At 33.5% G+C, this 14,118-nt stretch overlaps 2 protein-coding genes across 3 annotated transcripts; one reads left to right on the plus strand and one right to left on the minus strand.

Moving 5' to 3' along the window:
- Positions 1 to 128: 128 nt before the first annotated feature.
- On the minus strand, positions 129 to 1,259 carry LOC149958475 (uncharacterized). Its single transcript, XM_090165889.1, has 5 exons — positions 1,145 to 1,259; positions 922 to 1,050; positions 719 to 859; positions 588 to 644; positions 129 to 321 (listed from the first exon to the last, which is right to left on the minus strand). Exons 1-5 carry the CDS (start codon positions 1,148 to 1,150, stop codon positions 247 to 249), a joined length of 408 nt encoding a protein of 135 aa, XP_090022015.1. The 5' UTR covers positions 1,151 to 1,259; the 3' UTR covers positions 129 to 246.
- A 220-nt stretch (positions 1,260 to 1,479) lies between these two features.
- sno (Protein strawberry notch) lies at positions 1,480 to 12,708 on the plus strand. Of its 2 annotated transcripts, none has more exons than XM_090165888.1 (25): positions 1,480 to 1,596; positions 2,214 to 2,291; positions 2,354 to 2,529; positions 2,602 to 2,925; positions 3,000 to 3,093; positions 3,155 to 3,364; positions 3,899 to 3,983; positions 4,042 to 4,132; positions 4,265 to 4,426; positions 5,306 to 5,441; positions 5,508 to 5,653; positions 5,721 to 5,834; positions 6,110 to 6,292; positions 6,397 to 6,856; positions 7,123 to 7,212; positions 7,274 to 7,431; positions 8,106 to 8,237; positions 8,298 to 8,546; positions 8,605 to 8,676; positions 8,734 to 8,833; positions 9,395 to 9,469; positions 9,530 to 9,864; positions 9,936 to 10,180; positions 10,239 to 10,435; positions 10,520 to 12,708. In XM_090165888.1, the coding sequence occupies exons 3-25, from the start codon at positions 2,398 to 2,400 to the stop codon at positions 10,879 to 10,881; spliced, it is 4,152 nt and encodes a 1,383-aa protein (XP_090022014.1). In that variant the 5' UTR covers positions 1,480 to 1,596; positions 2,214 to 2,291; positions 2,354 to 2,397; the 3' UTR covers positions 10,882 to 12,708. The 2 variants fall into 2 exon arrangements, with proteins under 2 accessions (XP_090022014.1, XP_090022013.1); XM_090165887.1 differs by lacking the exon at positions 1,480 to 1,596 and adding an exon at positions 1,683 to 1,815.
- Positions 12,709 to 14,118: the final 1,410 nt, after the last annotated feature.

The following is a 14,118-nucleotide window of genomic DNA, read 5'->3' on the forward strand; positions in this document are numbered from 1 at the left end:
CTAATTATGCAATTGGTCTATCATTAACTTATATCATTCATTTTCATACTTAAAGGTATTATGATGATACTTAAGGTTTAATTTTATGGAACTGAAAATACGGTTCATTGAAAAGAAGCTAAGAAAAATGTGATCAATAACAAAAACATTTATTCAAATAATAAAATTGTGCAGTTGATATAAATAGGATATAATAGCTAGAAAGTATGTAAATATTGATCTATATTAGATTTCAATTTAGTATTTTTATGAAGCGCTTTTGAATGAAACCTGGCAACAACCACAATTTATAGTACTGCAGTTGGTAGGTTGAAAATCACACTAAAAAATTAATAATAGGTTAATTCCAAAAACAATCTGTAGTGATGAGAGTTTGTTGCATACTCTTGACATGGGCCAAATTATGATTTATCATTATTTGGCCCATGCTCTTGATAAAAGTAGTCTGCAGAGCACATTAGGGAAACCACTCTAAAATTGAAGTGATTTCAAAGTAAAAAATAAAAATCTTGTTATCCCTAATGGCCTGTGTGACTCCTTTTATCAAGAGTATGCAATAAGCTCCATCAATATTCTAGTTTTTTTACTTGACAAGAAGGACCACAACCATCACACATTTTCCACATGGAGTTGCAATTGCATTGCTAAGAAATAATAATAGAAAACTTAAAATTGATCTTGTAATTATTAGGATTTCTAGTAAAACTAATGTATTTACTTCCTTAGTAGGACAAACTACATCCAAACAATGGTTCAGTGTGGGTAATTTGCAGTTACAAGCCTCACCGCAAACTTGACAACAATAGCAAAAGTTGCAATTATACTCCGAGGGGCAACAGCTTTGCAAATAACCTTTGGTCTAAGTTGTAAGTACATTTAAAATTAAATCATAAAAATCATTTTGAAAGTATAAAAAGTTACCTTTAAACATTTTCTAAAGAATAACAACATTGTAATAAATAGTATGTAGCCTGATGTTGCGAGTACAATAATAGCAGCTAATGGTAGAGTAGGATTGTATTCATCAGTTGGTAAAACAGAAGTGTTTTTCTGCAAGATTAAGTTTTACAGTTTCTGTGTAAACGTGTTGTTTTCATTTAACTAGATTAGCTGCATTTGCACAATGCATTCAACCAAGGCCTACCTCCATATTATTCTAGATCATCTAAAAAACTAGGTAAGCCTAAGCCTAATTTATTTTTATATTTTTATTAAGCATTTATTGAAATATTCATCCATTTTCCCTTTCGAAACACTTAGAAAACTATAAAATAAATTTACTTGTAAAAATTATTATTAATACCGGTTGTTGAATTAAAAATTTAGAAAAAAATTTACTTTTAGAATTATTTATAAATTACAACATTGCCATCCTACTATAGTAACATTTCAACTGTATTTCCTACCAAAATTCTTTCGCTGAAATAGCCAAAACCTGAGACCTCTAAATGTTGATATTAAAATATCCTCGAAAATAACGCATTGAAATGTTTATTGTACGGCGCTCCGTACTGAACCGGCCAAAAACCAAAGTTCCCGTTGGAGCTTAATTTCGCTCAAACCCACTTATACCTTGGAGGATAACCACCTACGAAGGTACACTTAAATTAACAACATTCTAATCATGCTTTTGTAGTAGTTTAGTATCTTAGGAATTAAAACCCTGCAAAGCGCCCTCACTTGTCGTATTCGAGAACCAAACGCTAAAAATCGCTATAGCCGCGTAAACTTTTCTTTGAATATTTGTTTTTGAACACTTGCTCTTGCTTTTTGTAATCTGTATGACTTTGAAGTTTTCGAAATTTCTCTTTGCAGGTAAATTTGATTAAAATTAATTTAATTGTGGGTTTAATACGTTTTTGAATCGATTACAGTTTTGTAAAAAATATGATAAATCTGAAATGCGTAGTAACTAGTTGTCGGCGAAATGCCGCGAACTTTCTATAAGCCTTGGTTCTTATATTCTTTAATTTCAATGGGATTAAATTTGAGTCAGAGACTCTGAGAACGTGTTTATTCTTTTTTATTATTTTAGTACTGATCTAAGTAGTATTTTATTCCACAATATATACTTACAATAGCCATTAAACGTAAAGTTTTCTTATGTCAATTTAGCTGTAATAATCAATAATCTTTAAATATTTAACTTTCTTAGTAGTAGGTGAATTAAGCCTTGGTTCTCATCTATTATAGCGCATTTTTTAAATTTTTAGATAAAAAGTGTTCAATAAAAGAATCAAGATTTGGGTTAATCATGTGAAGACCAGTGGTTTTATAGTGTAGGAAACCAGGTAAACCATTTCGTGGTGTGTTTGACAGACGTTGCCTGTTTGCTACAATTTTTCCCCTGCAGAAATGATTATCTGTTTAAAATAAATGAAGTAGCTTGTTTATAAAATGGAAGTCAATGATTTACTCTCGGCTGCGCTTAACCAGTCTGGGCTGAAACCCGAAGAAATGGCTACAGGAGGAGGGGCTAACATTGGTGCTACTAGCAACAACAGCAGCCACTTAAATTCACCGTATTATGTAACTGACTACTTGTTTTTTTATTCCTTATTGTATGGTTTGTTTATTAAACTTAAATTTGATTGGTTTTAGCCTTATATGCCCAATCCAATGCAGCAGATGAATCAAATGTTGGGTGGAAACATGATGCATCAAGGGATGATGGGTCAGCACGTGGGAATGCCAAACATGAACATGATGCCACCATCTGTAATGGCTAACGTCTTAAAAAGCTATCAACTAATGCAGCAAGCCGGGCGCCTCCCTAAACAAGGCATAGGCATGCCTGATTACATGGACCCTAGCAGTCCGTACTTTCGCAGTATGGTGAACAGTTATTTTCAAAGTCTTCAGAGCATGAGGCCTGATTATATGGCCAAGGCGTGGGCTGCGGAGCGGGCAAAGAATGTTTACGCTGTAAGGGTGAAATTATGCATATTGTACCAAATCCTTGAATGTTTCAATCATTTCCTTTGCTCATTATGATTTAGAATGAAATGCAAAAAAATGAAACTGAAGAAGGCGATGAAGAAGAAGATGAACTGGGACATGCTGAAACCTACGCTGATTACATGCCGGCAAAATGTAAGATTTTCCTTTAACATTTTCTTAAGTAAGCAATGCTAAATAATACTGGTTTTTACAGTGAAAGTTGGGCAAAGACATCCTGATCCAGTTGTAGAAACCAGTTCTTTATCTAGCGTTCAACCACCCGATGTATGGTACACGCTCGCGATACCAGAAGAAGTTATGGACAGAACATTACTTTCTGCCTTGCAATTAGAAGCAATCACGTACGCTTCGCAACAACATGAAAAACTTCTACCAGATGGATCCAGGGCAGGATATCTTATAGGTATGGATACTTATTATTACGAATGTGCGGATTGGTTCAGTTAATTGAACTAAAACTGTCTGATACCAGTTTTTTGACAAAATTGAAAATCATTAGAAAATTATTAAGTATTTTATAACTCTGAATATTTGTTTATTACACCCAAAATTATTTTCTATATTCAGTTAATCAATTTTACAGATTGTTTTAATAATTATTTGACTTTCCAATTAACAAGATGTGTACTTGTTGCTTCTTCCTGTTTTGTTGTATCCCTTGATGACACAATGCTTGCATACTCGAAGCTAGGGGCTTGTAACATCAAGAGTGTGTTTTATTCTACCCCAAAAACTCCCGTCAAAACACATTAGGAGTAAAGAGATCAACAAATAACTAATCAACAATTAGTACATTGAATATTCTAAATAATGATTAAAAATGAACTGCTATTTAATAACAGAACTGATACCAAAACACTCTCTACACATCCTTACTGATTCATGTTCTTAAAACTAATTATTATCTGAATCTAAAGCGATATCTCTTTGGTTAAAGGTGACGGTGCTGGTGTAGGAAAAGGTCGCACATTAGCTGGAATTATTTATGAAAATTATTTACTGGGACGTAAACGTGCTCTATGGTAAGTCATTTCGCATTTAAATCTGAATTTTGATAATAAATTTATAACTTTTTTGCAGGTTGAGTGTTTCTAACGATTTAAAATATGACTCGGAACGTGACTTGAGAGATATTGGAGCTAGTAAAATTGAAGTTCATGCACTTAACAAAGTAAATTAGTTACTTATGATTTTCTGTCATTTTAATGTTTTTGATGTCTGCTGATTTTTTTTGTCATTTTTAATGTTTTTGATGTCTGCTGATTTTTTGTCATTTTAAATGTTTTTGAATTCTACTTCTTAGTTTAAATATGCCAAGATATCGTCAAAAATTAATGGAAGTATGAAGAAAGGTGTTATTTTTGCCACATACTCTTCACTTATTGGAGAAAGCCAGTCTGGTGGAAAATACAAAACGAGATTGAAACAACTTCTGCATTGGTGTGGAGAAGATTTTGATGGAGTTGTATCCTTACGGCGTTTGCTCAATTTCTGTAGTCTAAAATAGGCCTTGGTATATAGACTAGGGGTGCGTTCAACAACTAAAATATGCTTTCTCAAAAAAGTGATTCCAATTTCAGCGCTGTACAAAATTTTAAAAGAAATTTGTTTCTTGATTCCCATCGTGACGCGGTATAGGTTGTTCTACAGTTTTATTTCTCGGATTGTGATTTCAGCGAATAGATAAGATGGTGGAAGCTGAAAATAAAAAAATAAAAATAGCTTTTTTTATTGTAAATTAGCTTTGTAATGATGACGAAGTTGGAGAAGATTTAATTAGACCATCCTTCAATGTAACATTTACATACTCCATCGCCAAAAATTTCACCATGCTCACATGCTTGAAAAAGAATGCACTATCTTTGATAGGCATCGAATCCATTGGCTTGCATCAAAACCGGAAATTAACCCCATGCAACAACTTTTTTTCATTCGATGCTCAGCGCTGAGACTTTTTTGACTTGTTGAACGCACCCTAGGGTTGACTTTCTGTAGCCATTTTATCCACACTTAGCGCCTATTTTTTAATGGCATAATAATGGCTTCAGAAACAAGCTGCTCAAGTTTCAATTGCTACTATAACTATAGATAGGTGTTGATTCAGTTCCCTTTTTAAAGTAAATAACAAACTTTTATTCATATCCTTTTTATATGCTATATTATTATACCTATGACTATTTTCTGTTGCTTTTATTTTTGGGCATACACTCGGTATTTATTGACAACAAAAGATGCCAAATGAGATATGCTTAATTACTTTTCGTATTCTATACCCTAAATATAGCATTTTCCCTTCCCTATTGAGTCGAATTGTAACAATTATTCCTTAATTAACAATTGAAAGATTGTATTTGATGAATGTCACAAAGCCAAAAACCTTTGTCCAACTGGTTCAGGGAAACCTTCAAAAACTGGATTAACAGTCTTAGAACTACAAAATAGGCTTCCAAAGGCTAGAGTAGTTTACGCCAGTGCCACAGGTTTGAAATTTCTATATCCTAATTTTCTTGCTATAGACATAGTTTTCATTATTTTACTGTTTTCAGGTGCTTCTGAACCCAAGAATATGGCTTATATGACTAGGCTGGGTTTGTGGGGAGAAGGAACACCGTTCCGTGAGTTTACAGATTTCATTGCTGCTGTGGAAAAACGTGGAGTTGGAGCTATGGAATTAGTTGCCATGGATATGAAAGTAAAGAAATTTCAAATTAAAATACACTTTTAGTAAATTGTTCACTTAATATAGCTTTTTATCTCAGCTACGAGGAATGTATATAGCACGACAGTTGAGTTTTGCTGGTGTAACATTCAAAGTTGAGGAAATTCCCCTTACTAAGGACTTTGTTCATATGTATGATTCATCAGTTGAGCTGGTTAGTTTCTTTGTTCAATAGGTGATTCTGAAATAGATCGGTGGTCACATGATTTGGTTACTTTCTGTGGTATGTTTAAAGTATTTGAGCTTGTGCTTCTTTTTCCTCGCGTGCAAAATTGCTTGAGCTACAATCTACTAATTTATCAAGAGAGTGCGCCAAAAGAATTAACTTTTTTATAAATTTATTTGTTGACATTGTATTTTAGAATCACCTATTTTAATATTTAATATTGTAATTCTGTGTTTCGTAAATGGTTTTAATGTGTGATACAGTGGGTAGATGCCAGAGCCAAATTTCAACAGGCAATTGAAATTATGGACGGAGATAACCGCTCAAAGAAAACTATGTGGGGACAGTTTTGGGCCTCTCATCAAAGGTTTTTCAAGTATCTCTGTATTGCCTCCAAAGTTCGACATGCAGTTTCTTTATCAAGGGAAGCTGTAAAGAATGGGAAGGTATGATTTAAGAAACTGCACTTAAGCCCTAGCCTTTATTCAGCTAAACCTTGGTCCCGTATTCCTTTCAGTTTAAGTCTTTAAAATTGTGTGTTCTACCTTAGTGTGTTGTGATTGGTCTCCAATCTACCGGCGAAGCTCGTACACTGGAACAGCTAGAGGAAGCTGGAGGAGAATTGACAGATTTTGTTTCAACTGCCAAGGGTGTATTCCAAACATTAATTGAAAAGCATTTTCCTGCACCAAACCGCAAGAAAATGAGGCACCTCTTGGGTTTGGATTCCATTCTTGAACGATCTAAAAGCCCACCAAAATCGCCGGGACCAACTACTTCCTCTGGTGTGAAGCGAAAGCCAGTTCGACAAGCCAGGCAAGGAGTGAAACGCTACAAAGAATATATTATGTCTGATGAAAGTAGCTTAGATGGTCGTGACAGTGATTTTGCACCTTCCAACCCTAATTCCGAAGCCGAGGAGAGTGACGACTATTATAGTCCGAATGCTTCTAATTCGGAACATGGGAGTGATGATTTCAATCCATTTGGAGAAGAATCGGATAGTGATGGTACAGTTTATTGCCTAAGATTTATTTATATTCTAAGCCTACGGGATTAACCTTAAATACTAAAAGACCCATTTTCCCCCATGCTTGCTTTGATTTGCAATGCTTTTATATGGTAAATAAGTTTTCACTAGCTAACGCTTACAACACCTTGCGTAGAACATTCTCTGTAATATTCCCTCGAACACTAATTTGCAAATAGGTGTTGTTTGCAAATTTTCATTTTCTCTATTGCTTGTTTTGATTTAATATAATCTCAACAATTGTAGAAGATCCGTGGGCAACGAGAAAACAAAAAGGAAAGAAGCAAAAGAAAGTAAAAAAGAAAGCAAAGAAATCAAAAGAGAACGGAGCAAATAGTGTGTTAAAATAAATTTTCTATTGTTATTGTACATTTTAATAAGCTATGGTTTTTTTTAGGTGAGCCAATAAAATCTCCCCCAGCTGATGCTGTTGAACGTGCGATAGCTATGAAAGAAAGTCTTCTAGAAAAATTAGAGAAATTGGGGGATAAATTACCACCAAATACATTAGACCATCTTATTGACGAATTAGGTGGTACTGAAAATGTTGCAGAGGTTTGTATTATTCAAATATGTAGGGGTATGCGGGTAGTGCTTTTTGGGTTTCAGATCCGGTACGGGTAATCAGAAATATTTCCTTTCAATTATCGGGTCGGGCAGCTAATTATTAATGGGTACACAGGTAATTAAGCCTAACGAAAAATAAACATATCTGGTAGTAAAAATGTCAGGTAGTGAAATTATGTAAGGTAATTAAATAATTAGAATTCAATTTTTCTAAAGTACCAAAAACCTTCTATTTTCTATATATTTTAATATGGTTTTCATTATACATATTTTAATGTTTATCACATTTTTGCTATAACATATGATAAAATACTATCAACGAACTACAACTTGAGATCATTTTGATAGCAAAGACTAGAATATAGTCCTGGACGATATGTTTAACTAACTTTATCATAGTCCTGGATGGTTTCAGTTTGCCTATGTCACAATTGGTGAAATTTGAATACCCGAATAATTGGCGGAAAAATTTGAATACCCGAATAATTGGTGGGAAAAATAATCAAAAATTTAATACCCGATCACGTTTGAATATTTAAAAATATAAAGCTCGGGTCCGAATGGGTATTTCTCGTGTATCGGGTACCCGCCCACCTCTAAAAATATGTATATGGAAAGACTGGGCTGGGTTTTTTTTTAGTTAATTACATCTCAAATTTTAGATGACTGGCCGTAAAGGACGAGTGGTTAGTAATGAAGATGGCTCAATTCAATATGAAAGTAGATCTGAAGTTGATGCACCACTGGAAACTCTAAATATTACTGAAAAGCAACGATTTATGAATGGCGAGAAGGTAAGATTTATTTTTGCTAAGCCTAATATTACTATAATATAATTGTTTTTATAATTTTAGAGAATTGCTATTATATCAGAAGCAGCCAGCTCTGGTATTTCATTGCAAGCAGATAGGAGAGTCATTAATCAATCTCGACGTGTTCACCTAACCCTAGAACTGCCTTGGAGTGCAGACCGAGCCATCCAACAGTTTGGTCGTACACACAGATCTAATCAAGTTAATGCTCCTGAATATTTATTCCTGATCTCAGACTTAGCCGGCGAAAGGAGGTTCGCTTCTATCGTAGCCAAACGACTCGAAAGCTTAGTAAGTATTTGTTGTTATAGAAGCTATAACAATTTTATGTATTATTTTACAAATTTAGGGTGCTTTAACTCATGGTGATAGAAGAGCGACGGAAAGTAGGGACTTGAGTCGTTTCAATATTGATAATAAAGTACACAACAATTTATTTCTGTTGTTTACTCTTTACTAAGCAAAAGCTTTATTTTAGTATGGTAGAACAGCTTTGGAAACAGTCATGCGTGCCATTATGGGAATGGAAAGTCCCTTGGTTCCTCCTCCAACAGATTATGATGGAGATTTCTTCGAAGGTATTCTTCACATAAGTCTAGACCATTCTATTTTTACTCTTCATTTTTGCTTACCTTCGTTTTAATTAAAGTAATAATTAAAACCTATATTCCGAGATCTAATCAGCTAGGCTAATACCCAAGGCACCACCTTAGGCCTAAGTCATCGAGCGACTTTTTAAGCCTTTCAATTCAGGTGGCCGGGTTACAATGGATTTCTAATACAAAAAGATGCTAACAATTTTTGTGATATGACCAAAATTGCCAAGGCCCGTTTTTAATTAAAATTTGAGTTTACTGGAAAAAATATTTTGCCTTTTTCATGCATAATTTTTTTTTTAGAAATTGTTGGAATATATGATCTATTTTTTATTATACTGTGTAGTTTTTTTTTCTAACGCAATCTTTTTACATTATTTAAGTTGAGTCATATACACTTTATGACTAGACTTCACTATTTCACTTCTTTTAATGAGTAAAAATTACTGGGATGTTGAGTTTTATAATATTTCTATGAAGATGGGTTCTAGAGCATGTAATTTTTTGCTACCTGATACTTAAAGAGTAATATTTTATGATTAGATGTAAAGGACGCTCTGCTCGGAGTGGGCTTAGTCACCGAAGACCCAATCAGCCGATATCAATCTTTGGATAAAGGTAGTGTCAATGAAATCTTAATGGCTGTTACTAATTACCTAATGTCACCAATTTTATTAGATTTTAATAATATGAGCAAGTTCCTGAATCGCATATTGGGCATGCCTGTTATACTACAAAACTTACTGTTCAAGTACTTCACTGATACTTTAGAAGCAGTTGTTAGCCAAGCCAAGAAAGCTGGACGTTTTGATCTAGGAATCTTGGATTTAGGCACAGCCGGTGATAAAGTTAAGAGGATCCGTTGTAATATATTTGTACAGAGGCATGCCACTGGAACAGCAGGTACGGAACTACATACTGTGAGTGTTGAACGTGGCCTAAGTTGGGAGGATTCATTGGAAATATGGAAAGAGTTAACTGGAAAAGATGAAGGCTTCTATGTTTCTAATTTGGTTAGTTTTACACACCATTCATCATAATCATTTGAGGCCTTGGCCTTCATAAGGTTTTATTTTGCAAAAAGGTTCGTAACGGTCATAAAAATGCTGTGTTGGTTGTAGCAGATATGCAGAATCGTCGCGTTAAAGGTGAAAAGACAGACAAGGACAAGTTTTTTAGGATATACAGGCCTAACACAGGTCTCCAAGCCAAACATGAATCGCTAGCCGAAATCAAAGCGAAGTACAAAAAGGCCACAAATGACACTGCTCAAAATCACTGGGAAGAGCAGTTCAATGCAGCTGAGAAGACATGCAGTCATGCTTATTGGTCAGTTTTGAGTTTGTAACCATTTTTCAACTTTAAGTAGCTTTGACATTTTTTTTAGGTATGGTACATGTCGACGCTCTTTGGTTGGCTTCCATTGTGAAATAGGTCTGCGTAGCCGAATTTATCACGTTTTGTCCGGTTCGGTATTATCAATATGGAACAAAGTTGAAAGCGTCTTGTCTTCCGTGCCTGGAACTCACACGGCAAAATTACAAGTTGTTCGCATGAGAACAGAAGAAGATCAGAGAATAGTTGGTATGTTGACACAATGATGATAATAGTTTGGGGGCATTTCTCTTTATTGTATTAATACAAGAACTTTACACTTCCTCTCTAAAGGGAGCATCATTCCTAGCAGCTGCGTCCAACCTTTAATAAATGTGCTAAAACAGGACGCGATGAAGACATATGTTGAAGAATTCACAACGGAGGAAGATAAGAAAGACAAAGAAACCAAATCTGACTCTAAGAGCCAAATTAAAGAAACTATTAGCAAACTTAAGAAGGAAGTGAACTTAAGTGACGAAAGTAGTAGCAGTGACGATGATGATGAAGAAAAAGATAAGGACATCAAAGAAGAAGAGGACGATGATGAGGAGGATGATGATGACGAGGATGAAGAAATGGATGACAGTGATGGAAGTGAGGATGTTAAAAAGAAACGGAAACCTAAAACGACCAGAAATAGCAAAAATAATTGATTACCGGAATTTGTTAAGTAGAATTTTGGCGGGGATAAATTTTACTGACACATTTTTTCATCACTTTTTTTTAAACCATTTACTTCCTCACTCAATTGGAGTATCGCAAAGAGAGAAAAACGTTTTAGGTGCTGATAACTTCTTTTAATTTAAAACTGTTTTTATTAGAGTTATTTATATCGTATATCTAAAAAATATCTATTTTTTGTGGAAATATTCAAAGCTACATATTTTGGAAAGCTTAAAAACATTTCTTTACGTTGTTTTACCCAATTGTTTTGGTAAATATCATTACATTCATAGTATGCCTAACTACTTTACAGGAGATCAATAGTGATACCACGCTAGGCCAGTTTAATTTTTTGGTCTGACATTATAAACAAACAAAGCAAGTCTGTTGGAAATTTGAGTAAACTATGAGTAAGCTTTTAAAAGAATTGAACCCCAATTGCTAGTTTTTAAGATAAGTTAGTTTTGAATTATTATATTGAGCAAATGTAATAGAGCCTTGGTTCACTTATTTATGAATTTAAGTATATTTACAGAGTAAAAAACGTTAAATCATGAATTTGTAATTCTAACCTACTTGATGATATTACCAACATCATCATATGGTAAATATTCTGCAGATCGTTTTTCGTATGATTTTATCCTATATTGAACAATTCGATTATAGTTTGAATTAAAATTGTCATGACATTTGCATAACTTTTCATCATGACTCGTATGTTTAGTAATGGTATGATTTGATGCGTAATTTCTGTATCAAAACATTTCCAAGTAAAGCCAGATTTCAAACATATTTTTTCCTATGGAAGTTATTTATGCTAAAAACTATCGTTTGGGGGTTTTGAGAATTATTTAGGGACACTTAGAACCATTTGGAAAATATGACCCTTTAAGAGACTGATTTACAACAGGAATTTTTTTCCGATACATGATTCAACTCTAGATGTATTTAAATTGGTTCTGTGTGTACTAGCAACCATAATAAAATATTTCCTTTTGAACATAAGTACATCGGTAGTGCTCATAATCATAATTGGAAATGTGAAAAAAGTAACTATCATCCTAGTTAAAAAGCAAAAAAATCATAAGAAATAGCGTTTTGTGTTTTGCTTCGATAAAAAACACTTCGTTGTTCATTCCGTTGTAGTAGTTTTGTGTTCTTTCAACACTTGTATATCTATTTTTCAAATAAACTATTGAAAAACCACGCTTTCTAAAAAGTGTGCGAGTAAACTAAAAAAATAGCTATTTATGGACCCTTTTGTGCGTGTGATTTCGTAGTCGTGTTAATTTCATCGCAAAGAAACTTTAAGTGAACGTCATTAAAATTCACTGCGACTGGTGTCAATATGTTTTAAATTGACTTTTTACGTGTGAAAAAAATGTTCTCTGTGAAAATTGCTAGAATTCTATAGGTTTATTATAAAAATGGAAGAAATATTGGGAATTACTTGTGAAAGTCCAAATAAAACATAGACTATTTAAACTTCCCTAATTAAAATTATACTGCTGGTTTTTGTTTACAAAAAGTCTTATTAAGAAATAGGATATTCAGCAGTTGTGATAATATTTCTGTTTTTTCATGTTATTACTCTGGTGTATGTATTTAAAAAGTCTTGAAGGATTACTATATACCCCCTTACAATTTTCAATAGTAGAAAATGTTTTCTATAAAAAACAGCTCTCCAGGTTTAGTACATTATTATGATCAAACTATAGTTGTAGTTTGGAAGTGGTTTAAGCAGCCCTAAAGTAATCCTGTAACCCAATATTGTAGTTCTTGAAGTTCAATTTATTAAACCCTTGAAGTTTTTTTTAAATTAATATCCAATTTGTTTCGTGGTTTTTCATTTAAATTTCGCATATATAGATTTTTCTATGGTGTTGGGACGTGATTTTTAAGTTGAAAACCGTTCAATTAGGAAACAAGCAGACCAGCCCTTATATTAGTTTCACATCTAACGTGCTGACCATTAACATTTCCTTCTAAAGTACCGAGAGACAGAAAAAAAAGACAAATTATGAGCCGATAATTTCAAAAATCCAAATTTTGAGGGGCTTCGATAATTTTTAGCGTTTATCATTTTTTATAATAATCGTAATCTTTTTTTATGGTGCCACCGATAATATAGACTTCGTACCATGAGCAGCGTTGCCAGATAGTCAAAATCAAATTATAGACCCAAGGACTAAAAATTATAGATTTCCAGTCCAAATTATAGGACACATTGTATTTGGCGGTAATTTAAATGTTTATGAAATTTTAAATGAAAAAAAAAGTGAAATATTAAAAATAATAAAAACACATTTATAGGTCATCAATATCGAAAAATCGAAAAAAATGCCCTATATAGTATACTGTTCAAATTATATAGCACTGAAAATTTTGTGACAAAATTATAGATTTTCCCTATAATTATAGGGCGTCTGGCAACGCTGACCATGAGAACTTTCCTATTGAAGGTTTTGTAACCAAAGTTAATTTAAACTCGTACCCTAGATTCGAAATCACTCTCGTGCGTTGCCGATAGCGTTTAACCACTTCCCGCTGGAACTCAGAATAAATTCGCTCCATGGTTTGCGCCTTACCGCAACCGATGGAGCCCGATTTTTCTGAGGTCACGTGCCGGAAAAGGGTAAACGCTTCGTAATAAAACCGTCAATGGGAAAGCTCTCAGTATTCGAATCTAGGGTACGAGTTTAAATTATCTTTGTTGTAACGAAGCGATTACCCACCAGACCACGGCCAACTTCGATCGCGTGTACCGCGCTTTAGCGGCCCCGCCAATCGCCTGAATTTACCGTGTATATAATATTTTCCGCCAAGGCTCCGCTACGACCAAAATTTAACGTTAGTCAGATAGGAAAAATCAACTAAAAACAACTTTTTTAAAATGAATTTTAAAAAACATTTAATTGAACCGAAAGTAGGTTAGTATTTAAATAATAGTATAATATTTTTTTAAAGATTATAATTTTTAACGGTGTTGATAAATTACAAAAGAGTTAAACAGAAACCAAGAACTTCCTGTAGATGCTGCCAGCCTATGCTGCCAGCAACATAGTATTATTGCGTAATACTTGAAACGCATGTAAATAAATAAATAAATAAATATATTATTTTAACATTTTTAATTAAATAATATTAAGTTAAAATATATTATAAGCGCAAAAAATTATAATTTTAGGTTTCAACAAGTTTTAAGCTTTCATCTTTTTAAACCCAGA

Source organism: Leiobunum rupestre, chromosome 2 (genome assembly GCF_980474605.1).
Source record: "Leiobunum rupestre chromosome 2, qqLeiRupe1.1.hap1, whole genome shotgun sequence".
In the NCBI taxonomy this organism is placed as follows: domain Eukaryota; kingdom Metazoa; phylum Arthropoda; class Arachnida; order Opiliones; family Sclerosomatidae; genus Leiobunum; species Leiobunum rupestre.

Excerpts from the sequence above, each read along its gene's own strand:
- LOC149958475 (XM_090165889.1), bottom strand. Across the intron at positions 860-921 it reads TCTTTAGAAAATGTTTAAAG|ACCAAAGGTTATTTGCAAAG; the intron begins GTAACTTTTTAT and ends CTTACAACTTAG. Across the intron at positions 645-718 it reads TAGTTTGTCCTACTAAGGAA|CAATGCAATTGCAACTCCAT; the intron begins GTAAATACATTA and ends ATTATTTCTTAG.
- sno (XM_090165888.1), top strand. The coding sequence starts at position 2,398 with ATGGAAGTCAATGATTTACTCTCGGCTGCGCTTAACCAGTCTGGGCTG. Across the intron at positions 5,835-6,109 it reads ATGATTCATCAGTTGAGCTG|TGGGTAGATGCCAGAGCCAA; the intron begins GTTAGTTTCTTT and ends TGTGTGATACAG. Across the intron at positions 6,857-7,122 it reads AGAAGAATCGGATAGTGATG|AAGATCCGTGGGCAACGAGA; the intron begins GTACAGTTTATT and ends CAACAATTGTAG.